Here is a 25965-nt window from a genome sequence, read left to right as displayed (position 1 = left end):
AACTCATGATCTAAAAGCATTGACTACGCACCTATGTTATGAATTTCTTGGTGAAAATTCTACTTGTACTGTTATTATATCTGCTCATTTGTCTGCTATAGAGAAAGATAAGTTGCTGAGAGTTCTGAGAAATTTTAAAACTACTTTAGGATGGTCAATCTCGGAAATTAAGGGTATTAGTCCAACAATTTGCATGCATAAAATTTTGATGGAAGAGTCTTATATCCCTTATGTTGATCATCAGAGGCGATTAAATCCCGCTATGAAGGAGGTAGTTAAAAAATAAGTTTTAAAGTTGTTGAATGCGGGAGTGATTTATGCTATTTCTGACAGTAGTTGGGTATCTCCTGTTCAAGTGGTGCCTAAGAAAGGTGGGATTACTATGGCTAAAAACGAGAATAATGAGTTAATCTCCACACGTACAGTAACTGGCTAGCGAGTTTGTATAGATTATAGGAAGTTGAACAAAGCTACTCGTAAAGATCATTTTCCACTTCCTTTCATTGATCAAATGCTTGATAGACTTGCTGGTTATTGCTATTACTGTTTCTTAGATGGGTATTCAGGTTATAATCAAATTTTCATAGCACCGGAGGATCAGGAGAAGACTACTTTTACGTGTCCCTATGGCACGTTTGCTTTCAGGAGGATGCCGTTTGGACTGTGTAATGCACCTGCAACTTTTCAGCGGTGTATGATGGCGATTTTTGCAGATATGGTGGAGGACGTGATGGAAGTGTTTATGGATGACTTTTCAGTATTTGGTTCCTCTTTTGATTGCTTGCATAATCTATCTCTTGTTTTGCAGAGGTGCCAAGAAAAAAATTTAGTTCTTAACTGGGAAAAATGTCACTTTATGGTAGAAGAGGGCATTATCCTTGGACATAAAGTGTCATCCAATGGATTAGAGGTGGATCGAGCCAAAGTGGTTGCAATTGAGAAGCTTCCACCTCCGAAGAATATCAAGGGCATCAGAAGTTTTTTAGGCCATGCAGGGTTTTATCGGCGTTTCAGCAAGGATTTTTCTAAAATCACAAAACCCCTGTGTAATTTACTTGAAAAAGATTCTACATTCATTTTTGATGATGATTGTTTACAGGCCTTTGAAAAGATCAAGACGGCATTGACCACAGCACCCATCATGATTGTGCCGGATTGGAAGGAGCCCTTTGAGCTTATGTGCGATGCTAGTGACTATGCAGTGGGCGCAGTATTAGGCCAAAGGATAGATAAGATTTTCAGAGCTATATATTACGCCAGTCGCACCATGGATGCCGCACAGAAAAACTACACTACCACCGAAAAAAAGATTCTTGCAGTAGTTTTTGCTTTTGATAAATTTCGTGCATATTTAATTGGTACTAAAGTAGTTGTTTATACTGACCATGCAGCAATTCGCTACTTGTTTGCCAAAAAGGATGCCAAGCCACGCTTGATAAGTTGGATTCTACTTTTACAAGAGTTTGATTTTGAGATCAAGGACAAGAAGGGTAGCGAAAATCAAGTTGTTGATCACTTGTCAAGATTGGAGCTAGAAGACGTGAAGGAGGAGGAAAGCATAAAGGAATTGTTTCCGGATGAACAAATCTTTGAGGTAAGTTCCTTTATTCCATGGTTTGCTGATATTGCGAATTTCTTGTCTTGTGGTGCTATGCCTCCAGAGTTGAATAGACATCAAAAGAAGAAGTTTTTCCATGACGTTAAGTTCTACTTGTGGGATGATCCCTATGTTTTCAAACGTTGTGCCGATCAAGTGATTCGGAGATGTGTGGCGGGGCAAGAGGCAAATGAAATTTTGGAACAATGCCATTCCTCCCCCTATGGAGGACATTTTGGAGCCACCCGAACTGCTTCTAAGGTACTACAATCTGGTTTTTATTGGCCTACGTTGTTTAAAGATAGTTATACCTTGGTGAAATCATGTGATAAGTGTCAAAGAACGGGAAATATTTCAAGAAGGCATGAATTACCCCTCACAAATATTTTAGAAGTAGAATTATTTGATGTGTAGGGTATTTATTTTATGGGTCACTTTCCCCCTTCTTTTGGGTACACTTATATTTTATTAGCAGTTGATTACGTTTCGAAATGGGTGGAAGCCATTGCCACCTCGACTAATGACGCTCGTGTTGTAGTTAAATTTTTGCAAAAAAAATATCTTCACGCGTTTGGAACTCCACGAGCAATAATCAGTGATGAAGGTACGCATTTCTGCAATAAGATTTTTAATACCTTGCTCACTAAGTATGGTGTCAGGCATAAGGTGGCGTGTGCATACCATCCTCAAACCAATGGCCAGGCGGAGATCTCTAACCGGGAAATCAAACAAATCTTGGAGAAAACGGTTAAGACAAATCGAAAAGATTGGGCAATCAAGCTAGATGACGCCATTTGGGCCTACCGCACTGCATTCAAAACACCCATTGGGATGTCTCCCTACAGGCTGGTTTTTGGTAAGGCATTTCATTTACCGTTGGAGTTGGAGTACAAGGCGTTTTGGGCTATCAAGAAGCTAAACATGGATCTCGAAGCATCCGGAGAGTTGCGGAAACTACAGTTGAATGAATTGGATGAATTTCGAAGTGAAGCATATGAGAATGCCAAGATCTACAAAGAGCAAACAAAGAAGTGGCATGATAAAATCATTGTGCATAGGGAATTCGAAAAGGGTCAGAGAGTTTTGCTATTTAACTCTCGGTTGAAATTATTTCCAGGGAAGTTGAAATCGCGATGGTCAGGGCCGTTTCTCATAGAGACAATTTATCCACATGGTGCCATTGAATTGCGGTGTACAGATGGAAGAACTTTCAAGGTTAATGGGCAGAGAGTCAAGCACTACTTTGGCAACGAAGTACTACCCGCATCCAGTGCATTGCTTGATGATCCCAACTAAAGACTGGTGCACGTCGGGCTGATGACTTTAAACCAAGCGCTTTTTGGGAGGCAACCCAGATTTTTTAGTTTTTGTCTTTGTTTTCTCGTTTTTTTTTTGTTTTTTGTTTTTTTCGTTTTTACTTTTAATTTTGTTGGTTTGGAAGTAATTTGGTTTTTTCTATGATTTTTGCAAGATTTTGGATACCAATCTCGAATCGAAGGGGCACCCGCTCTATTAATTCGCGCGCCCGCGCCGCTCTAGCATGACAATGGTGAAATTTTTCGAGCTCAAGGCGCGCCCGCGCCGTCCCTGTACCATATTTGTGCCAAATTTTTCGAGATGAAGGCACGCCCGCCCTTACCACTCACGCGCCCGCCCCGCCCCTGCTATTACAAAACTCACAAAACGAATCGAAGGCGCGCCCGCCCTTACCATATGTGCGCCCGCTCCGACACCGATTTCTTCCATATAACCTACTCTTTTCTATCCTTTCTCCCAAATCTTTTCCCTAATTTCTTGTCCACCTTCTTCCTCATGATTTTTTCCCCTCTTCTATTGTTATAATCGGCTCGTCTATCTCTACATCTCCACCCCCCCCCCCCCACAATCTAATTTCTTTCATCATCTATTTGACGCGGGACGGTCGAACCACTTTTATCCAGGGCACGCCTCATTTAATTTTTGGATGATTGTACATTGGGGAAGCTTTTGATTATATACTCTTCTCGGACTCATATGGAGTAAGTCGTTCTTTTGGTACTTCTAAAAGTGTTTTGGGTGGTGAGTATTTCGAAATTCTACTCGTGCGATTCGTGGGTCTTGAAGTTTTAATTGATTAATCGATCTTTGAAGTGTGAATTCTATTGGATTTTTGCGGAAGCAGTTGTTGTTGTGTGTGGATTGTGGATTAGATTTAAGTTTGGGGAAGTTGTGATTGTGGTAAATTGGTTAATTGTTGCGTGACTTGTGGTGCACACTAAGTATTTGATTCATGGCACCAAAGAAGAAACAAAAATTTGTTGCATCCTCTTCTCATGCTAATCCGGAGCCTGAGCCGCAGCGTTTCTGGAATGAGAGTGCCGAACAGCATTATCAAAATTGTCTAGGCAAAACGATATTATCGGAGCGTGGGTTTGATACGACATCGGGATTTGGGAACGATGAGTTTTTTAGTACAATTGGTAGGGCTCTGAATGGGCGTCAATGGTTAAATTTTGTTAAGCCACCTCAGGATGCAGTCGTCCCAGTCGTTCGTGAATTTTATGCGAACTTGAAAGTAAAGCACATGCAGTTGAAAGTGCTTGTCTGAGGCCAGCTGGTGCCTTTTGATGCTCACACTATTAACACCCTGTACAACCTTCCGCCAGTATTTCACGATGAGTATGCGGAGTACCGAGCGAATGAAGTGGATTACGCGGCAATTCTGAGCCGTATTTGTGTTCCGGGCGCGGAATGGCGCATGGGCCGTGATCATCAGCCTTCTAAGTTGAAGAAGACCGAGCTAATTCCTGATGCTAAGCTGTGGTATAACTTTGTGTGTGCTCGTCTTAAACCGACTGACCACGAGCATGAGGTGACACGAGAACGAGCGATTCTTGTTTATTGTATTTTGGAGGGCAAAGCAATCGACTTGGGACAGATTTGTCAAGCAACAATTCAGGGTGTGGTGGCCGGTAAGACGACTGGCTAATTTGCATTACCCGCACTTATCACTGATCTTTGTGAAGCGGCTGGAGTTGAGTGGGGCCAGAATGAAGAATTGTTGAAAGTTACTGCTCCGATTGCTTGTCAAACTCCTTTTCGCATGATACCGGCTTCTGAGCACCGAACTCGCGCTGAGAGGCGAGATTTTAATGAGCGAGCAGCTGCACGAAGCGGCCCTGCACCCCGACCTCAAGCACCCCCTGTTGCGCCCGATCGTGTTGCTCTTCTGGAGGATGAATTGAGAGCGCACCGTCAAGAGTTTCGGACATTTCAGCAGACTACTGGTGTCTTTATGGACTACATGATGGATTTTACAAATGCTTTGAGACATCAGTTTCCACAGGCTGCTAGTTCGAATCATCCATTTCCTCTGTATCCACAGTGGCCGCCCACTTTTGGCCCTTCAGGTCCGTCCCATGCTGATGCTGCTGATGATGGCGACGACCACTGACGGTCATCGTTTGTGGTACATGTCCTTTATGCTTTATTGTTTTAATTCCTTGAGGACAATGAATGTACTAAGTTTGGGGGAGTTGTGTCAGTTCTGACTTGCATTGTTTTTGTTTAGTTGCTTTTGCTTTTGTTTTGTTTTTATTTTAGTTGTTTGGTTCTTAGGAGTTGTGTTGTGTTGGTGTGTGGCTGAATATGAGAAATCATAATGAAATGGATTGATGGCCAATGATGTTAATTTTTGTTTTGTAACTGAAGTCCATGACTACCTGCCTAGCTGACAAAATTTTGAAATAAACGGAACCAAGTGAACAATTGAACTCCTATATATTCTGTGATTTTGCTTGAATCTGAATCTTGAGACAGACAAACATAAAAATGATTGAGGCATTGTTTGGATTTTTTGGGCCTTGAATTTTATTGAATCAATTTATCCTTAGTTGCCCATTTGAGCTTACACGCATATTAGTACTTAGAGGTACGAGAATTCTGAAACTTGTTGTGAAAATCATCGTTTACTGCTGATGATTATTCCTTTCTGCACTGATTGAGATTTGTATGATTTAATTGTGGATTGAGACTTGTCTAAAACTAGTTCGGACACCCCTCGAGGCAAAATACGGGCAACACTGTGATTAGGAATGATTTAGGCGATTTTTCTGAATTCGTTTGAGCCTTTCAAGCTACCTATTATATATGTTATCCCTAGTACCTTGTTTGAGCTTTATTGAAAATCGAATGGCATGCGTGTAAACGTGTGATGAAACCCCCATTCGTCATTATTTCAAGGTCCTACATTGACTACCTGAATAGCTTATACACTATTTTCTACCTTTAAGGGAGTAATTTGAATGCTAAATTGTTATATGCTCCTAGTTTTTATTTGTGAATATGGAATGGTGTGGTGGATGAATGGAAATGAAGAAGGAAGTAGAAAAGAAAAAAGAGTTGAAAAAGTTGTGAAAAGAAAAGTTGTGAAAAAATTGAAAAATCAATGAAGTGAAATAAGTGTGAAGTTGTGAATGAAAAGGAGTTGACATTAGAGTTTGAGCATAAATGTGAATTACTCCTTATTTGAATTCTTTTCCTTCATTTGTAGCCATGAGCCAGACCTTGCATTATAAGCTTATTAAGTCCTATTGACCGAGTCACAGTTGCCCAATATACTAGTGGAGAGGGGTTGCGAGAATTTAGCCTATGGACTATTGATTGAAACTTTAATGATTATGAATTCTTGATCGAAACACGCACACAGTACGTTCTTTGAATTAAACTAATTGAGTGTGGTTGTGATGATATATCCTTGAATTTGATCCTGCTCTACCATGAAAGTCCTCATGATTTGTGAATGTTTGAATTGAGTTAAGAGAAGAGTATTTTGAAACGTGAGTTGCGGAGTTTATGAGTTTATGAGGTTGAATTACTTTTCTGGTTAACTTATTTTTCAAGTGTTAGTAGGACAGATATGATTGGATTTAAATTGTTTTGGAATTCCATACTGAGGTCATTAATCCATAGTCATTCTTGATGGTTGTTCTTGCAATTGAGTGGAGTTTGTGTTAGTTTTGCTCGAGACGAACAAAAGTTCAAGTTTGGGGGAATTTGATAAGTGCATTTTGTGCACTTAATTTGTATATGGTTTTACTTGAATTTTGGGAATTTATTGGTAGATATTGCGTGAAATTGTTGTTGTTTTTGTGTTTGTAGGAAGTTATGGACTTCGATGTGTTCAAGTGGAAATAAGCTTAAAAGATGGAAGTTTACAAGGAAATTCAAGATTGGAAAAGAGAAGAAAAAGGCTGAGTTCGAGCTAAAGGGGCGCCCGCCCCATTCATAGGCGCGCCCATGCTGTTATTGAAGAACCCAAGAAGAAAAGTCGAGCTGAGGGTGCGCCCGCGCTGACCCTAGGCGCGCCCGCGCCGTTGAAGAATATTCAAAAGTTTGTTTTGCGAATTGGAGGCGAGCCCGCCCTGTTCCCTGAGCGCCCGTGCCATCGTTTGTTTTGAATATTAGAGTCCGACTATTTATGGAAACTTTGGGGATATCTTTGGTATTATTTTGGATGATTGTTAGGTCATATTTAGGGGATTTTTCTGAGTCATAAAACTATCTATCAGCCGCCAATACACACAATATTCTAGAGAGCACTTTTGTGAGTTTTTGGAGTTGAAGAATTGAAGATTGCTTGGAACGAAGACGAAGACTTTTCGACCGGACACGGAAGAAAGACTACGGCTTTGTTTCTTCTTTTTATTTTCTTTTGATTGTTGAATTATGTTTGAGATATTAAACATTATTTGGTTTTTATTGAATTCGAGCATGAACTAAACTTTTCTAGTCTAGAGGTTGACGTAGCTTGGTTGAGACATATTCATGAATCTTTGATTTTAATAAATTGAATTTCTATAGATTAATTGTGTTTCTAGAATTGAATGTCTTCTTAATTTACTGGCCATAAATTGAGTTGTTATATTTACTTAGAATCATTGCTCGGGAGAGGGGATTTTGAGTAGGATTAATAGGACCTACACTGTTAATTGTTTATATAGCTCGGGAGAGTATATAGCTTTAATAGAACCTTTAAGGAACATCATTTTACACATATCACTACATCTAGATTTTTAATAGGGATATTGAAATCGAATTGTAGTTGATACACTTTATTTGTTGCTCGGGAGAGGGGAATAGAATAATCTAAGTGTTCTTGGTTATTAATCGAAGGGAATTCATAAAATAGATTAATTAGGATTGAATATTGTCGAGACCAAGTGAAATCAAACCTCTGGACTATTTTTCTCTGATTCATAATTCCTCGAAATTTGTGTGTGTGTGAGCTTGATAATTTCTCATTATTTATTTTATTTTTTCTGCAAAATTCTCGAAGTTTGATTTTCTAGATAAAATTAAGACTATTTTAATTACAAGTATTGAATATTTTCATTTTACTCCTTGTGGGATCGACACTCTCTCTTTCACTATACTAAAACTTGACACTCGTATGCTTGCGAGTAAATTTCACAACAGTTGTCTTTTCCAGATACAACGACACCTAAAAAGCGTTGTCTTTTTCAGAAACGACAACGCTTTTTTATAAAAGACAACGCTTAAAAAGCATTGTCTTTTTTAGATACGACAACGCTTAAAAAGCGTTGTCTTTTCCAGAAACGACAACGCTTTTTTCGCGTTGTCTTTGAGCGTGGTCTTTTACAACACTGGCTACGACAACGCTTTTTCGAGGACATTAACAATGCGGAAAAAGCGTTGTCTTTAGCCGTTTTTCTTGTAGTGTAAGAGATTCAAAAATGCACTTCAATCGTTGGTGATGAATTATCAAAAAGGCATTGGAATGCTTGAAGATCACTTTGAGGAATGTTACAATATTATTGAAGTTTAAAGAAGTCAAGAAAGTGGAGAGAATATTAACGCCAACACAAAAATAAATGATATAGGTCGTGAAGCATGCACGCCCGCGCCTTGTTCCACGTGCGCCCGCGCATCCTTGCAATTTTGAAGATTGAGGGCAGAACTTTGTGTGCGGCCGCGCCGGTCCGTCACGCGTCCGCGCCTGTTCCGAGTGTTTTTAAAATTTCCAGACAGAACCTTGTGTGCGCCCGCGACTGTCTGTCGCGCGCCCGCGCCTGCACTATCTTTCACACAGCTCGCCGTTTTGTGTGTGTGCGAGACTTTTTGATATTTTGGCATTATTTTTCCTATTTTGAGTCTTTTAATTATACTAGGAAACTTTTAGGAGATATCTTTTATATCTTTAGATATATTTTGAATTATTTTGCGATATCTTTTATTATTTGTAGTTGTATTATAAATAAAACAAAAACTTTCATTATTGATATAGAATTCCAATTTTGATATTGATCAATTAAAATTCTCTCTAGAATTTTTATTAAGCTTTTGCTTACTCAAAAATCAAACTTATCAAAGTTCTTCAAATTTTTGGCGTTTGTCGATTGATTATTCTCGTGGGTTGTCAGAAACAGGTTTTCTGAAGGTCCCGTTGTCATGAGTTGTTTTTTTCGTGATTGTTTGTTGCTAGTTTCAAGTAAACTAGAGGTGAATAATCCAAAACTTTTTCTTGTTTTCAATATTGGGCAAATTTCTTGATTTCTTTTGTTATTGGATTGAGGGTACGATTTTAATATAGTCGTGTTTGCCTTCCATACATTAAGAATTCATATCAGTTTCAAAATCCACCAATTTTCTATTGTTAGAAAAATCTCTTTCAAAATTTTTGCATAACTGGGCATTTGAGCCAATGCATCTGCAAAGGGAATATTAATATGAAGCTTCTTGAAAATCTCTAAAAATTTTGCAAATTGATTATCCAATTGCAGTTGCTTTGCTCTCTGGAGGAAGGGAAGTTTAATCAAATCAATATTATCATTAGTAATTGGGTTAGAAGACTTACCATTCTTGCCCGTAGGCATCGAGTCTGCCTGCATTGATGCTTCCTCTAGCCCTTTTTCCTTGATTGGCTCACTTGCTTCCTCATCCTCAGTCTTCTTCTCTGCAGTCTCTGCTTGCGATCTAGTAATCACCAGAATAGCATTGACATCCTTTGGATTCTTCTCAGTATTGCTAGGCAACGATCCTGCTGGCCTAGTTGATAGTTGTGTCGCTATCTGGCTCATCTGTGTTTCCAAATTTTGCAACATTGCCTCCTGATTCTGTAGACGAGTTTCAGTACCGCTACATACTTCATCATAATTTCTTCAAAGGATGGTTTCTTCTCCATAGGCTTGGACGTTTTGGCAGTAGGATCTACAGGTTTCCACGCAAATTTCGGATGATTCTTCCAGCCAAGATTATAGGTATTGCTGTAAGGATTTTACGGCTGTCTCCCTAGATTTTCCATGAATTTCGGTGCATCAATCTCAAAGATTTGTTGTTCCTTAGGCTGCTGATCTTTCACTTGATTGGTAGGAGTTGTCTGCATAATTGCCATCTGATGAGTAAGAGCATCGATTTTGGCATTCAATGTTGTCAATGCATAAACTTCTAGTACTCCAGCCTTTTTCTCCTTCTTCACATCTGGCCATCCAATGTTGCTTTCAGCCATGTTTCCAATTATATTCCATGCCTCTTCTGGTGTCTTCCTGAATAGGCTTCAATTAGCAGCAGCATCCAACATGGATCGAACAGATTGATCAGCCCCATTGTAGAAAGTCTAAGTTTACTGGCTCTAAGTAAGATTATGTTGAGGACACATCCTCAACAACTTTTTAAATCTGGTACATGCCGCATGTAGAGATTCAGCTTCCTTCAGCCTGAATGAGATGATGTCAGAAAATAGTTTTTCCATATTCGTGGGAGGGAAATACTTGTTCAAAAAAGTCTTAACAAGTTGGTTCCAAGTAGTGATAGAACCCACAAGCGATTCATCCAGCCATTCAACAGCTTCGCCTTGCAGAGAGAATGGGAATAACCGCAGTTGCACTGCATCAGATGTTATCCCATTAGCCTTAAAAGTGTCGCAAATCAACAGAAAATGCTTCAGATGAGCGTAGGGGTCTTCCACAGATGTACCCCCAAATCTTGCTTGCAGCTGAATCATCTGAATGATTGAAGGCTTCAATTCAAAGTTATTTGCCTCGACAGTGGGGTGAATGATGCTTGATCCATAGCCTTCAGTAGGTGGACGAATTATGTCTAGAACAGTTCTGTTGTCCGCCATATCTTCTTCTGATTCAGATTATGTTTCAAGTTCAAGATTGATAGATCTCTTGGCTTTTCGGATTTTGCTGAGCGTGCGTTCGATCTCCAAATAAAGTGGTATTAGCTCCCTAGATCGAATGCTATGCATGCACAACAGATAGTACCTGAAAATCACCAAGAAATAAAAATCAGAATTTAAGAAAATAAATAATGTCTAATCTCAAGTGAAATAAAAATTCTGATATCAAACAGTCCACGGCAACGGCGCCAAGAACTTGACCGCTAAAATCGGTGTGATTAAAATCAACTGGCAAGCGTACCAGGTCAAGTTATAAATAGTGAATAGAATCAGATGTCGAACCCACAGGGACTGTATAAATATGACTACCAGAATATATTTATTTCTACTTAATCTAGACTAATCAAAAAGAGTGATGAAAATTCAGATTTTGAACTAAAAACTTAATTTGCAAATAAAATTCAACTCAAGAAAATCTCACCAAAGATCTTGGATTAAAATTCAATTTAAAAAAAGCTCGATCAAGGACACACGTAGGTACCTGACAAATTATGTAACAAGTAGTCAATTCAAGACTCAGATTTTAATCTTATATCACGGGAATTCTCCTATCTTGTTCAAAGGTCTATTTCTAGAAAAATCAAACCTATTCAAATATTTACGGATTAATCTTTCGTAATTCTAATCAAATTTTAATGCATGACGAACGGTGAAAATTCAGTTTACACCCAAACCGCACAATGAAACCAAATTCTATTATTAGTCGGTTTTACAATATGTTGATTATCAAAGTGATCAAAATCAAAACCTACTCTTTTGACTTGGAATTGATTAACATGCAAGCAAATAATTGGCCAAATCATTCACAAGACAAATATAAATTCGACAAACAATAAAATAAAATCAAGTTTGAAAATCTCAAATAAACAATCAAGTTTTCCACATAAATTGTCTGGCTCAATCACGTGGCCTTGATCGAAAGAGAAAAACTACTCAAAGTTCAACATGATTCATAAACAAGAGTTTTTAATCCAAAACATCAACTAAAAATCAAAAAAGAAAAAGAAAAAAAGAAAGGTAGAATGGAAGATGATGATCAGTCGCCTCTTGCCTTCAAAAGAGTTGTGTAACCCTTATTCTGATGAGTGAATTTGTATTTATATGCCCAAAGATCCTAAAAATATGGTATCCTTCCCGAGCAAGAATTTCATATTTTAAAAAGTCTGCACGCTCCGCTCGCTCAAGCGAGCAACTTTCTGCTCCGAAGAAATTATGGCACGTCTTTCTCGCTCGAGCGAGCATCACATGCGCTCGAGCGAGTGGAATTCTGAAAATTTTTCTATCTTCTCGATCTCTCTCGAGCGAGCATAGCCATCCACTCGAGCGAGTGTAACTCTATCCAAATTTCTTGATTTTTTTGAGTTTCCCTACAAAATGGACCAAGAGGAGTATTATGCAGACAAATGCATTAAACGTGCTAAAACTGAATAAAACAACAACAATAGCATATGAATGCATGAAAAACAATCACAAAAATATGCATATGAAACAAAGTTATCAGTCACTGCTAACGAAATACGATCGGAGCATCCGATCCAGCCTTTGGAGCATCCGATCTTAGCATCTTGTCCAAAAAAATCATTATCCACTTATCTGGACGAGATCGGACCGTCCGATCTTCCTTCGGGGCATCCGATCTTCACAAGGCCTCCGAACTAGGCTTCGATATGTTCGAAGCGTCCGAACTCCCTTCGGAGTGTCCGAACTACCCGAAACCCAAAACATATTCGGGGCCCTTTTAAGATCCCTTAATCATTTTTTAGCCATTTAACATAATTAAGCTCTTGATTAACTTAATTTGGAGACGAGTTACTACATTCTCCCCCACTTAAGAGATTTCGTCCTCAAAATCAGGACTAGGATAATGGAAACACAAATCTAAAACAACTTATTACAATACGGCAGTTACAATTACAACTTAACTGCCAAATAAAATACAATCAAAAAAATTTTGGATGTTTAGAACACATACGACTCTCGAGCTCCCAAGTAGCTTCCTCGGTACCTCGTCGCTGCCACGAACCATGACCAGAGGGATGCGCTTATTCCGAAGCACTTTGTCTTTCCTATCAAGATTCTGAGCAGTCTCTCAACATAAGACAAATCAGGCTCCATCTGAACCTCCGTCGGATGCAAAATGTGAGACTCATCTGCCACTTACTGACAAATTAGTGACACGTGGAACATGTTATGAATACCGGATAGATACGGTGGTAACGCCAAATGATAGGCCACATCCCCGACCCTTTCCAAGATCTCAAACGGACCAATGAATCTCGGTGCTAGTTTTCCCTTGAGACCAAACCTCATCACATTCCGTAAAAGGTAAAACCCGCAAAAAGACATGTTCTCCTGCCTCGAAATGTAATGGTTTGCGCTTGGTGTTGGCATAGCTAGCATGTCTGTCCTATGTAGTCTTGATCCTCTTCCTGATCAGTTCAACCTTATCTATCATTTTTTGAACCAACTCTAGTCCCTCCACTTGTCTTTCCCCTACTTCATCCCAGAATAAGGGTGTTCGGCAATGGCGACCATAAAGAGCCTCAAATGGTGTCATGCCAATTCTGCGATGATAACTATTGTTATACGCAAACTCTATCATCGGCAAATGATCCTGCCATGATAATCCAAAATCCATCACGGAAGATCTCAGCATATCCTCCAATGTCTGAATGGTCCTCTCGGACTGACCGTCAGTCTCTGGATGATAAGTTGTGCTGAGACTCAAGTTAGTACCCAAGGCTCGCTGAAAACTGCCCCAAAAACGTGAGGTGAACCTCATATCTCTATCACTAACAATGCTCAACGGCACTCCATGCAAACGCACAATGTTCTGAATGTACAATCTCGCCATGCGATCAAAACTGAACTCGCGATTGTACGGGAGAAAATGAGCAAAATTGGACAACATGTCCACTACTACCAAAATGGCATCACACTGTCTGGAATACATCCGTAAGTGGGTGAAAAAATCCATCGTCACATGATCCCACTTTCCACCAGAATCTCGTACGTAGATCTTTATACATCTTAGCACTACCTGGGTGTACGGTGAATCTACTGCGATGAGCTTGAGATAAAATATCTTCCCGTAAAGACGAATCATTAGGCACAACCGCTCTATCAGATAAACACAAAAAACCATTAGACTGAAAATGGAAACCAGATGTGTTGTCACCCTGAGCAAGTCTGGCTAACTTCTGCGTCTTTGGGTCAGAAAGCTGAATCTCTTGGATACGAGCAAACAACGTTGGCTCAGCTAACACTGAAAATATTCGAATCCCTTGCTGCTATTTCTTGTGGCTAAAAGTAAATCCCAACGAACACCATTCCAGAATGGTGCTAGACACATCACTAGTATGGAGGGCACTAACAGACACTTTACGGCTGAGCGCATTCGCAGATGGGTTAGCGGAACCCGGATGATAGATTTCACAATCATAGTCCTTGAAAATATCCATCCAATGACGCTGCCTCATGTTCAAATCAGCTCGAGTGAACAAATACTTTAAGCTCTTGTGGTCAGAATAGATCTCAAAATGCTCACCGTATAGGTAATGCTGCCAGATCTTGAGTGCAAAAACAATCGCTGCAAGCTCTAAGTCATGAACGAGATAATTCCCTTCATGGGTCTTCAATTTTCGGGACTCATAGGCAATCACATGCTCATTTTGTGTCAACACACATCCCAAACCCTGGAGAGATGCATCATTGTAGACAACATAACCGTCGGAACCAAAAGGCAAAGCAAGTACAGGTGCACTGGTAAGACGTCCCCTCAATTCGTCGAAGCTACGCTCACACTCTGTCGACCAAACGAACATAACATCTTTCCTCGTCATCTGTGTCAAAGGTCGAGCAATCCGTGATAAATTCTCGATGAATCGCCTGTAGTATCCTACTAGTCCCAAGAAACTACGAATCTCTAAAGCTGCCGTCGGATGCGACCAATTTAAAATAGCTGCTGTCTTTCTTGGATCTACTGCAACACCATCCCGAGAAATGAAATGACTGAGAAATACAACTCGATCAATCCAGAACTCGCACTTGCTAAAATTGGCATACAATTGTCTCTCCCAAAGAATCTATAGCACAATTCTTAAGTCTCGAGCGTGCTCCTTAAGACTGCGAGAATAAAACAGAATGTCGTCGATGAATACTACGACGAACCTACCCAAATAATCCCAAAAATCTCTATTCATCAGATCCATGAACACTACGGGTGCGTTCGTCAAACCGAAAAGCATCACTAAGAACTCATAGTGACCATGCCTCGTACGGAATGCAGTCTTCAAAATATCTTCATCGTGAACTCGCAATTGGTGATATCCTAACCTCATATCAATCTAGAATACACTGAAGTACCCTGTAGCTGATCAAATAGATCATCAATGCGAGGTAGAGGATACTTGTTCTTTATCGTCACTCGGTTCAATTGCATGTAATCAATACAAAGACACATTGAACAATCTTTCTTCTTGATGAATTCCCCAAGGTGAAACTTTTGGACGAATGTTGCCTTTATCTAACAAGTCCTGCAGCTGCTTTCGTAACTCCATCATCTCTGATAGAGCCAGATGATAAGGTGCACGAGAAATCGGTGTTTTCCCTGGCATGAGTTCAATCCCAAACTCAACTTCGCGAACAGGAGGAAAACCTGAAATATCATCTGGAAATACATCTGGGTAATCGCAAACAATTGGAAACTTCTTGATAGTTCTAACCCCTGTGGATGCATCGATAGCATAAATGAGGTAGCCCTCTCCACCAGCCTCCAAATCCCAATGAGCCCTCAAAGCGGACACCAAAAGCATAGGAGGCCGCGCTACCTCACCATTGAAAAACCCAGGATCGCCCCCTTCTATTCGAAACTGCACTATCTTCTGATAGCAATCCACAGTAGCTCTATACAAAGTCAGAAGATCTATACCCAAAATACAATCAAAATCTTCCATCGTTAAGATCATAAGATTCGATGCTAAATCAGAGCCCTCGAATACTAAGGAACAACCCAAAACTAAACGCTTAGTCAGAGTAGAATGACCAGTCAGGGTAGATACAGAAACTACTACGTCAAGAGACACATCCGGTAATCTATGACGCTTAACAAATCTTGCGAAAATGAAAGAATGCAATGCACCAATATCAATGAGAACGAATGCAGGAATACAACACAAAATAAATGTACCTGAAATAAATTTCTTGTTCTCCTGCTGGATCTGATCTTTACTGAGCGCAAACACCTGTCCGAAAACACGAGGCCTCTAATTGGTACTCCCAATAGACTATCCATGTGACCTCTGTCGAACGGAATGATGAGAACCAGAACCAGACGCTGATCCTCCACTACCCTGTGGACAATCCCTCTTCATTTGGCCAATCTCACCACATCGAAAACAAGCTCCTGACCCGCGGAATTTCTCAGTCAGGTGACGGCCTCCACAAGTAGCACACTGTCTCTGGCCCTTTTTTACCAAAATTGGTGAACTCCACCTAAACCGGATCCAAAATAATAAGAATACATGCCCTGTTTCTTGAAATATTGAGCCTTCGGACACAAAGAGCTAGCTGGCCTGGAAGAAGAGAAAAAGGACCTGTTACATCGAAGGTTGTCCTCCGTTTGATGACATCGGCTCACCAAACCCACGTAAGTCATGTCTGCAGCAACCGCAACACAATCATGAATATCCGGATTAAGACTCTAAAGGAATAGATTATACTTCATTTCGGTACTGGAAGAAATCTCTGGGCAATACGGCAAGTGATCGAAAAACTTCTGCTGATACTCGTTTATATTCATCGTGCCCTGACGCAAACTTAGCAACTATCTGGCATTCGCCTGACGGAGAGCCACTACAAAAAAAAATGCTAAAAGACTATTGTGGAAAACGTAGTTAATTGGGGGTGTAAAACCGATGTTAAAAGCCATGTAGTTAAAAGTGCGGTCATAGACAACGATGAAAAATTGTAGTCTTTTGTCGTAAAAGACAACGGTTTTAAACCGTAGTCTTTTGTCGTAAAAAACCGTAGTCTTTTATCGTAAAAGACGACGGTTTTAAACCGTAGTCTTTTGTCGTAAATACAATGGTTTTAGGGTTAAAGACAACGGTTGTCTTTATAGTAAAACTGTAGTCTTTTGTCGTTAAAGGCAACGGTTTTAAACCGTAGTCTTTTAAGAAATAAAACCATTGTCTTTTATAGTAAATGACAATGGTTTTTATTCATTGTTTATTAAAAGCATAAACCGTTGTCTTTTGTCGTCAAAGACAATGGTTATATTCAAAATAAAAACTGTTGTCTTTAGTCTTTATGGGAATCCAACGCCCAGTTAAGGATCAATTAACAAAAAAATAGATGTCCATAATATTTAAAACATCATAAAATGTGCAATTAGTCGATCAAAACTACGTAAAATTTCTACAAATTGGTCATAATCTACGTACGTACCAACAACAAAAACAATAGTCATAAACCACAAATGTTCGAGTAAATTAAGTTTAAAACATCAATTTAGACAAAATGATTGTGACACAACATTGCACAGACAGCAACTCCTTTGCTATATCTAATAAAACACAAAAGACCTTCTTTATCTTTGGGAGGAAGCGAGGCCTCAAAGATCAGACATCACAAAACAAAGAATAGGCCTAAAACATAAAAGAAACAAATGCAGACCGCTATTAATAAATTTACGACAGCAAAAATATGGAGCTAATTAAAGACGAAATCCAATAATATAATACATCCGTAAAAATATCTAAACACCCAGCCAATAAATGTAAGCAACGATGTTTGATCACGCAAGAAACTTAGATTGCAAGAATGATACCTCAAATTCTCTTAACAACGCATGCATTAATTGTTTTCATTTATTTTTCATCAATAGATGAATTGAACACATAAGAATCCCACATTATGGTAGTACTGATTCAGCGTTACATATATTCCCGGATTGTATATGATAATTGTAAACATAAAATGAGTCATTGATTTCATTCCACCACAAATATAAAAAGGTAAGCATTATCTCTGACTTACCATTTAGCCCTGCAGTTACAAGAATAGCCGGATAATTTTGTGCTTTTACCTGAAAAAGTAAGAAACCTTTGAGCCTATAAGAATTGCAACATATTTTTATTTTTGACAAATCGTATGAAAACTATTTCCTTTATCAACATGGAAACAAAAAAATAGAATGATACGGTACTCACATTGTCTACTGGATGAAATTGCAAGGTAAGGACAATAATTCCAATGGGTGCCGACAGTGATATAACTAAAGAAAATGGCTGAAAAGGATACATATCGCTGTGAGTATTTGACTGCGGATTTCGTTGGACAAAATAACCAGTAAGATAGAAACTTCGAGGGTCAATAACACAAAAAACTACATCATATGCCTCCTCAAATTTCAAATACAAGTGGCATGACTCTATAATGTTGGGCAGCAAAGTACAGAGAAAAACTGGACTTCTATTACCCACATTACATTGTACTAAGCTCTTCTTTGTTGCATCCCTTATTCCCAGAGTAGCCTATACAATAGATAAGTTCACAGAAAGACCAACAAAGTTAATATTAATACCACAAGATATCAAACATCAAACCTATAACTGGATAAGAGGCAATAATAAACATTTTTTCAATCATTAACAACCCAAACCTGATATGAAGATGAAGTAAAAGGTTTCTTTACCAAAAAATAAAAATCGTCAAAACAATAAATCTCTTACCAGCCGGGAATGAAAAAGATTGGTAAGATATATATGAAAGTCAAGGTATAGAACTTTCATTATTTTTTTAACTCCTCAATCAGGGGTACAGAAAAAATTCTATTTGTCATGATACTGACACTAACAAATGCATAAGATAATACTTTCAATATAAAACAGCCAAAAGAGAATTGAAGAACATTAAAGGAACTGAACACACGAATATGTAGCTCGAGAGAGAGACTAACCATCGGAGGCGTCAACATCGATGGAAGGCACATTGGAGGGAATGAGCAGGAGACTAACCAAAAAAGTAATATTTTTTTATGTCAAATTAGCAAACGTTAGAGGTATGAATATTACCCCACCAATGATGTAATGATAAAGCATTCTGGGAAAGTGTTAACAACATAACAAACTGTACTTCACACACATAAACAGTAAAAGTGTTTCTAAGGTTATTGAAAAATGTTTCTGGTTTGGAAAGTGTTTTTTCCCATGTTTCCCACCAATGCTGTAATGATAAAAATGTTTCTGGTTTTTAGAAATCTAACATATACCCCACAAATGATGTAATGATAAAGCATTTTGGGAAAATTTTTCAAAAGGTATTTTGAACAAACAGAAAATCCTTGAGGTTATGATACGCGGCCGGGTGGAAATCGTAGTGTGGTGACAAGACACACCCAAAGCACTTCTACACCATCTATAGTTTCGGGTAAGTCTACTCTAGGATTCAAGTTTTGCTATAATTTTAGCCTCATTAGGACGTGAGTTATTAAACGGGCACACCTAGCTTGTCTGGTAGCAGCTGCACCACCTAATATACCTCAAAGTTAAGACAAGAGATCAATAATTGTGATAAAACAGCCAATAAGATTGTGCAGTTGGCAACAGAAAATACAAGGTAGAAAAGGAAAACATACTGAAAGCACATAATTGAAACCAAATTGGGCTGATAGTCTAACCTTTCATGCAGTATACTTACATAAATATGGAGCAAGGAACATGATTTCATTCGCATGATCACACAAGCACAGAAAGAAAGAGATAGACTTTACCTTTCTGCCATCTTTCAACAGGTGCCTTGAGGTTATGACCTAAATAATTTTCTCGGTGTTTATCAACTTTCACATCATCCCAGCTAAATTCTGCATACACAGTTTTTCGGATATCTTAAGTAAGTCACAATAGATAGCCATACTTTTCAAAAACTGGGAATACACGTTCCAAAACAGAGACATGATTAAAAAAAGTAAAAGGTGCAAGAACAAGGTCTAAAAAGATATCAATAAGAACATAATCATTTATCCAACATCACATACAATATCAAGATTAATATAGCGCATAAGATGATGATTAATGTCCTCGAAGAAAATTCTATAGAAACTCAAATCCAACTGGTATGTCCCTATAGGTGTGATATTCAATCAACTATAGTCTTTGAACTACACACACATAAGCAATTTTTAGAACTACGAGAGAAGGTTAAAAAAAAGATATATGGTAGGTTCACAGACTTTTCTCCACAACCCACAAAGTACTAGGCCACCAACATATTTGGCGAGCAATAGCACTAGCAATAGCAATTTATCTTAATCTTATCTTAAACAATAAATTCATGATGAACAATAGATAGGCAAGAGAAACAAAAATATCACAACAAAGCCATCAGGATTTCTCAATCACAACTAAAAGTCCTAAAAGTACACTCGCATCAAAGAAGCCCTAGAAATTATGGGGAAAGGAGAAAGAACAGAGGGCTTACGATCACGGCCACCGCGAACTCCACCTCTTGACGGATGATACATAATTTGTGTAAACTGTGATGCGAAGAGATTGAAAAAAAGGGGAAGGCTGAGATGCAAAGTGCTAAATTAAATTGAAATCGCCAAATTTCCGAAACTATGCTTATTTTTGAAAATCGATCACCGACGACAAAGATAAAGCAATCTAAAGCAACGAGAAAAATTTTGGAAAAAAGAAGAAAAAATAATCGAGAAGCAGACGATGAAGATGAATAGGAATAGGAATAGGAATAAGAAAGAGATGATATATATTATTACAATATAACAATATAATTAAATATGTGTATTTTTTTATTTATTTGATGTTAAAACTTGATCTGGTTCATTTATTTCCACTTCTGTGTGCTATAAAAATCAAATATATATTTTAATATCGTATACAAATCGACATTTATTAATACATATTTTCAGCACACAATTAAATTATTTTAATTAATTATTCTAATTTATCACTTTAAAATAATTATTACTAGATCGTGCCAATTAATTAGGAAATTATCATCGGGTCCTTACACAGACGAATGGAAAAGCCCTAAATGGATTTATAGTTGAGATCGAGAGAAAAGAGGAGACGTGTAAGTTAATGAAAAAAATGAAAATATGGACTTTTAATCGGATCAACCTATTATTTCACAAAATATAAATTAAAAAATTTATAAGATTCATATTTTTACTTCATCAATTATCTACATAAATTTGACGACGGTGAAAAAGCGTAGTATATTTATAAAAAATCGCCCATAGACTACGGTACAAAATAACCGTAGTCTATTTATTTTAAAAAAAATGCTCATAGACTACGGTACAAAAAAATCATAGTCTATTTATTTAAAAAAATGCTCATAGACTACGGTACAAAATAACCATAGTCTATTAATAAAAAAAACACGTTCATAGACTACGATACAAAATAACATTAGTCTATTTATTAAAATAAACGCTCATAGACTACGGTTTTTAAAAACCGATGTTGTAGAACACAAACAACAACGGTTTTTACAAAACTGTTGACGTATATTTTAAAAAATAACCCATTAACTACAGTTTTTATAAAAATACTATGATTTTATTAAAAACCGTAGTTTTTCTAGTGTAGTCTATTACCAAATTTCTTGTAGTGAGCAGGAGGAAAATACAGCTTCTGGAAAGCTGTGCGGAACTCTGCCCAAGAAGCGGTGCCTCGCGCAGCAACAAAAGGTGCAGATGTGGACTTCCATCACTTCCGCGCATGCCCCTCTACAAGAAAGTCAAGAGTCTCCATCTTTTGCTCCTCGGTACAAGAAATTCACGGAAGAAAACCTCCATGCGTTCCAGCCAATTCTCCGCATCCTCAGGTGATTCCCCTCCAACCAAAGGCTTAGGACCCATCTGCGTAAAACGATGCATACTAAAAGGTATGCGATCATCTGGACGATGATGATGGTGGTCCCAACGATTCCCGCGTTCGTCCCAGTCACCCCAGCACCTACCCCCGCTGCCGTGGCTTTCATCGAATTCAGCCATCTGGTCAAAGGTAACATAGGTTACCCCAAAACGGTCTTACTAAATCCCCAAATTAATGCATTCTCTGATACCAATAAATGTAGTGACCCAACCCGGAATCACTAACTAATCAGAGATTAAGCATGCAATTAAATATTAAAACTACATTAAATAAATCCAGCGGAAACTTGAACCATAATAATACAACATACACCGGCAGAAAAACCGGTGCATGCAATTAAATCTTAAAACTACATTAAATAAATCCAGCGGAAACTTGAACCATAATAATACAACATACACCGGCAGAAAAACCGGACTAAATAAAATATTATACAACCCCATCGAACGAAAGGTACTAAAAGTCCAACCTAACAACCTGAACAGAAATAGGATCTCCACGCAACCACTGCAGCTCAACGACCGCTGCCACCGGGTCCATCCAACCCAAGTCTTGCCCCATCGAATAGGGTGTCCAACACAAAACACTTGAACGTGATCATAAAATCTCAGTACAGAAGTACGAATATACATATACCATGCATGCATATGCAATATCAATGGTACTGGAAAACCTATCCAAAATACTGCTCAGTTAAGGCGTCATGGTATGTAGCACGTTGGGCTGTCGCATTAGGAGGTGGCTCCCATACCATAAAACTCATGGATATATCCGGATCAAAATCCATGGAATCCATCCACTAAAATACGGGGCTGAGCGACCCCTACTACAGGCTATGCAAAACAAGTCATAAAGCTAAACGTGTACATGCATCTCGCATAATATCGATGCACATAATAATGCCACACAAAACATGCAAACATAATACATTTATATTCAACCTGGTATCTCGGATAATACGTCCGTACCTCTATAGAGAAAACCCAAGCACCCTAGCAACTCTAGCAGTCCAGGTACTCACAATCCACGCCTATAAGAAATAATCACTATATCACTTATTGTGCTCTAAAAGTCTTAACTAAGATATTACATACTTTCTATTCTCTATAGGGATCCAAAGTTATACCTGCGTCCATAGGCAGCCCGCTGATGGCGACTGCCTCAAAACTTAGGCACAGCTCTGCTGATGTCCTCGAAGCGCTCCGCCACTCCTTGCTTCCCACTACGATGCCTAGAAACCCCTAAAATCGACTAGAAGGGAGCTAAGAACGAGAGAGAGGAATTGGAAGGTGCATCTGAAACTGAACCCTCGGTCCTCTATTTATAAAAATAGTTCAGACAGTCCGAACCCCGGGATCGGACCGTCCGAACTCCCCAAGCAACCTCCTTCGAACACGTGTCCTGGCTTGTGACATCACTGCTGACGAAATACGATCGGAGCGTCCGATATTAGCATCATGTCCAATCAAATCCTTATCCATTTATCTGGATGAGATCGGACCGTCCGATCTTCTTTCGGAGTGTCCGATCTGCACGAGGCCTCTGAACTAGGCTCCGATCTGTTCGGAGAGTCCGAACTACCCGAAACCCAAAACATGTTCCGGGTCCTTTTAAGATCCCTTAATCATGTTTTAGCCATTTAACATAATTAAGCGTTTGATTAACTTAATTTGGAGACGGGTTACTACAATAGCGATGCAATTGAGGCTTCGAGATTTACCTGCTGCAATGGGAGGCTGAGGCGTAGAGACTAGTGATCACGAATTCACGATGTATTTTTTGCTCAAATTATTAAGATCTAATTTAGCTAATGGGTATTTGTTTTTTTATGGGTTGACCCGTCTTTCGAAATTAAAATCCGTGAGACGTTCTCACAAGAGTGTTACTCTTAAAACACATACCATAGTTTTATTCTAGTAAAAAGATCATTATTTATTCAATTTCGTTTAAAATCAATGAGTACAATTACAAATAATGAATTATAAGTACAAATTATATATTTAATAATAAATGATTAAAAATCAATGACATCATAACACAAAACTCAAGTGATCGATTAGGAAAACATGATCAAAACAACTTCAAAGACCCGATTTATAAGTGACTCCTGTCGCCGGAATCCATTTGTCTCCATTAATGAAGGGCCCAACTGTAAACTGCTTGACCTGAGCTGCATTGAGATTCAGCTTCAAACCCTTCCAGTTTACCCTGTTCTTGGTGACAGCACCAGGCCCCGAGTTCTGGAACTCCGCATAAAATATAGTGGTGGGTGCTGTTGTGCCAACCCAAGGCAACCAACCCTTTGGATCAATGAAGCTTCCGATCGAATTTCCGATGTAAACAGTGGTGGAATAGTTCTTCCATGGCCTGCCCAAGTAACTGCTGACTCCAGCGAGGCTAGCAGCAGGTGTAATGTTGCAGTTCTGGATGGAGATTCCGGTGTTTTGATTCGGGTCGAACCTGCCTTGGGCAGTTATTGTGTTTTGCTGGCCAGGCATGGGTTTCTTGGGTAGAATGTTGGAGTTTTGAATGACGACAGCCGAGTTTCCGAATATGAAGTCTACGGTGCCGTAGATGTTGCATTGGCTGTAGAATTGGCGATTGGAGTGGACGTAAAGTGTGTCTTGGAAGGCGTCCATTGTGCAGCGGTAGAAGATGGAGAAGTCAGCGGTGGACATGAGAGCCACTGCCTGATGTTTGGCCGGACCAGCATTATTGCGGAATCCCATGTCTCTCGCAATGAATCCTTGCCCCATAACAGCTACACAGGAAAAAATTAATACATTAAGTAGTTTTAATGTAGTCATGATCTACACTGAAACTGTATATTGTCGATCTATATATAATTTTTTTGAGAATTTGAGAAACACCATCCCACTCATCACATCATCGATCCCTTTAATTTGCTCGACCTAGAGGAATTGACACATATAGATAATTAATATTGTAAATTATATATATATGGTTGGTTAAAATTGACCTATATATATGATATTTATAATTCTGAATTTGAATTTAATTTAGAAATAAGAAAAACTTACCAAAAGTTGCAGATTGAAAAGTGGGAGTGCCATCAATAACATTAAGACTCCCGGAAACAATGGTAGCTTTCTCCCCATCACCGAACATCATCACATTCCATTTGGACTTTTCCACCTTAACATTCTCATAATAAACGCCCTTTTTCACGTATATAACAAATCTCTTCTTGCTTTTATCAGGAACAGCCTTAAGTGCTGCCTTAATGGTCTTGTAGTTCCCTGATCCATCTGTAGCCACAACGGCATCGGGCGTTATACTAGAACTCTTAGTTTGCAGCAGTCTCCTATCTCCCAAAGATACCCATTCTGGTGCATCATCAAGATTCATCAAACGACGTCTCCCGATCGATCCCATTGCAGCAATAGACTCAAATGAGCTAACAATTGCAAGACTGTTGCTTGTGTACTCGTTCGAGTTCTTCAAGTTATCGTTCGTGAAGATCTGGAGCTCGTTTGATGCATTCTCCAATTCATCCATACATGTTTGCTGATAAGTTCCTGCAGAACTTAACCATGTTCGCAAGTCATTGAATGCTTCCAGCAGATTTGTGTTTTGGATGGATATCGAGTTGTTGAGGTGATCTAGAGCGAGAGAGAATAGTTCTTCACAGGTTTCTATAGCGGAGAGAGTCGAATTGTCTGTGATATTGAACTTTTTGCTGACATTTTCGGTGAAATTCGTGGAGGCTTTCGCGAGTTCGTCCACGGCCACTTGGACTGATAATTTGAAAAAATCTTGTGGCTTGAAATTGTTAGATTTAACCATTGGTGCCATGCTGTTGTAACATGAATCGGGATACAATGTAACGCTGCACATGGTCTTCATTGATGACCAAACCGACGGATCTCCCGCGGCTCCCGATTGATTGTTTTTGGTTTTTGAAACTCCTACCACGGTTGCTACCACGACCGCGACAAGAACGATGGAGGACAGCACAATGGCTGTGATTCTTCTGCGTGTTTTCCTTTTCGCGACTAGCCTTTCTTGTTGGGCCTCGTCGAGCTTGTCATAAGGGTTGATAGGAACCATGGTAGGAGAATATTCTATATTTTAATGACTTTTTTTTTTCTTTTAATTTTTGGGGGGGAATGTGGTTATGTTGGAATATGGTGAATTGATCTTTATATATATATATATATATATATATATATATATAGTGGTGCATGTAAATGGGGTGCATTTCTGTATTGCAAACGCGGAATACTTAACGTGGGAGGCATGAAGGCGTTGACTGAAATTCT

The 25965-nt window shown here is 38.9% G+C and overlaps 2 protein-coding genes across 9 annotated transcripts in view; both read right to left on the bottom strand.

The window, feature by feature from the left end:
- The window catches only part of LOC140859949 (uncharacterized), a 36422-nt gene extending 15923 nt beyond the window's left edge, over positions 1-20499 (bottom strand). Inside the window, exons 1-9 of one of the 8 annotated variants that reach the window (XM_073262597.1) lie at positions 20259-20499; positions 19552-19641; positions 18739-18791; positions 18263-18313; positions 17990-18067; positions 17817-17865; positions 16373-16436; positions 15967-16271; positions 11680-12145 (exon numbers count right to left, since the gene is read on the bottom strand). In XM_073262597.1, coding sequence (XP_073118698.1) covers positions 16064-16271; positions 16373-16436; positions 17817-17865; positions 17990-18067; positions 18263-18313; positions 18739-18791; positions 19552-19641; positions 20259-20301 — 636 coding nt within the window. In that variant the 5' untranslated portion in view covers positions 20302-20499 and the 3' untranslated portion in view covers positions 11680-12145; positions 15967-16063. The other 7 variants (XM_073262596.1, XM_073262601.1, XM_073262602.1 and 4 more) reach the window with 7 other exon arrangements.
- Positions 20500-23763: 3264 nt separating this feature from the next.
- On the bottom strand, positions 23764-25753 carry LOC140867462 (putative pectinesterase/pectinesterase inhibitor 24). Its single transcript, XM_073272528.1, has 2 exons — positions 24724-25753; positions 23764-24443 (listed from the first exon to the last, which is right to left on the bottom strand). Exons 1-2 carry the CDS (start codon positions 25751-25753, stop codon positions 23764-23766), a joined length of 1710 nt encoding a protein of 569 aa, XP_073128629.1.
- Between the last annotated feature and the right edge of the window lie 212 nt (positions 25754-25965).

Source organism: Henckelia pumila, chromosome 4 (genome assembly GCF_033568475.1).
Source record: "Henckelia pumila isolate YLH828 chromosome 4, ASM3356847v2, whole genome shotgun sequence".
Lineage (NCBI taxonomy): Eukaryota > Viridiplantae > Streptophyta > Magnoliopsida > Lamiales > Gesneriaceae > Henckelia > Henckelia pumila.
This window is presented reverse-complemented; position numbering and strand designations above follow the sequence as displayed.

Coding starts and splice junctions, on each gene's coding strand:
- LOC140867462 (XM_073272528.1), bottom strand. CDS start 25,753: ATGGTTCCTATCAACCCTTATGACAAGCTCGACGAGGCCCAACAAGAA. Junction 24,444..24,723: donor TTTTCAATCTGCAACTTTTG/GTAAGTTTTTCT, acceptor TTTCCTGTGTAG/CTGTTATGGGGCAAGGATTC.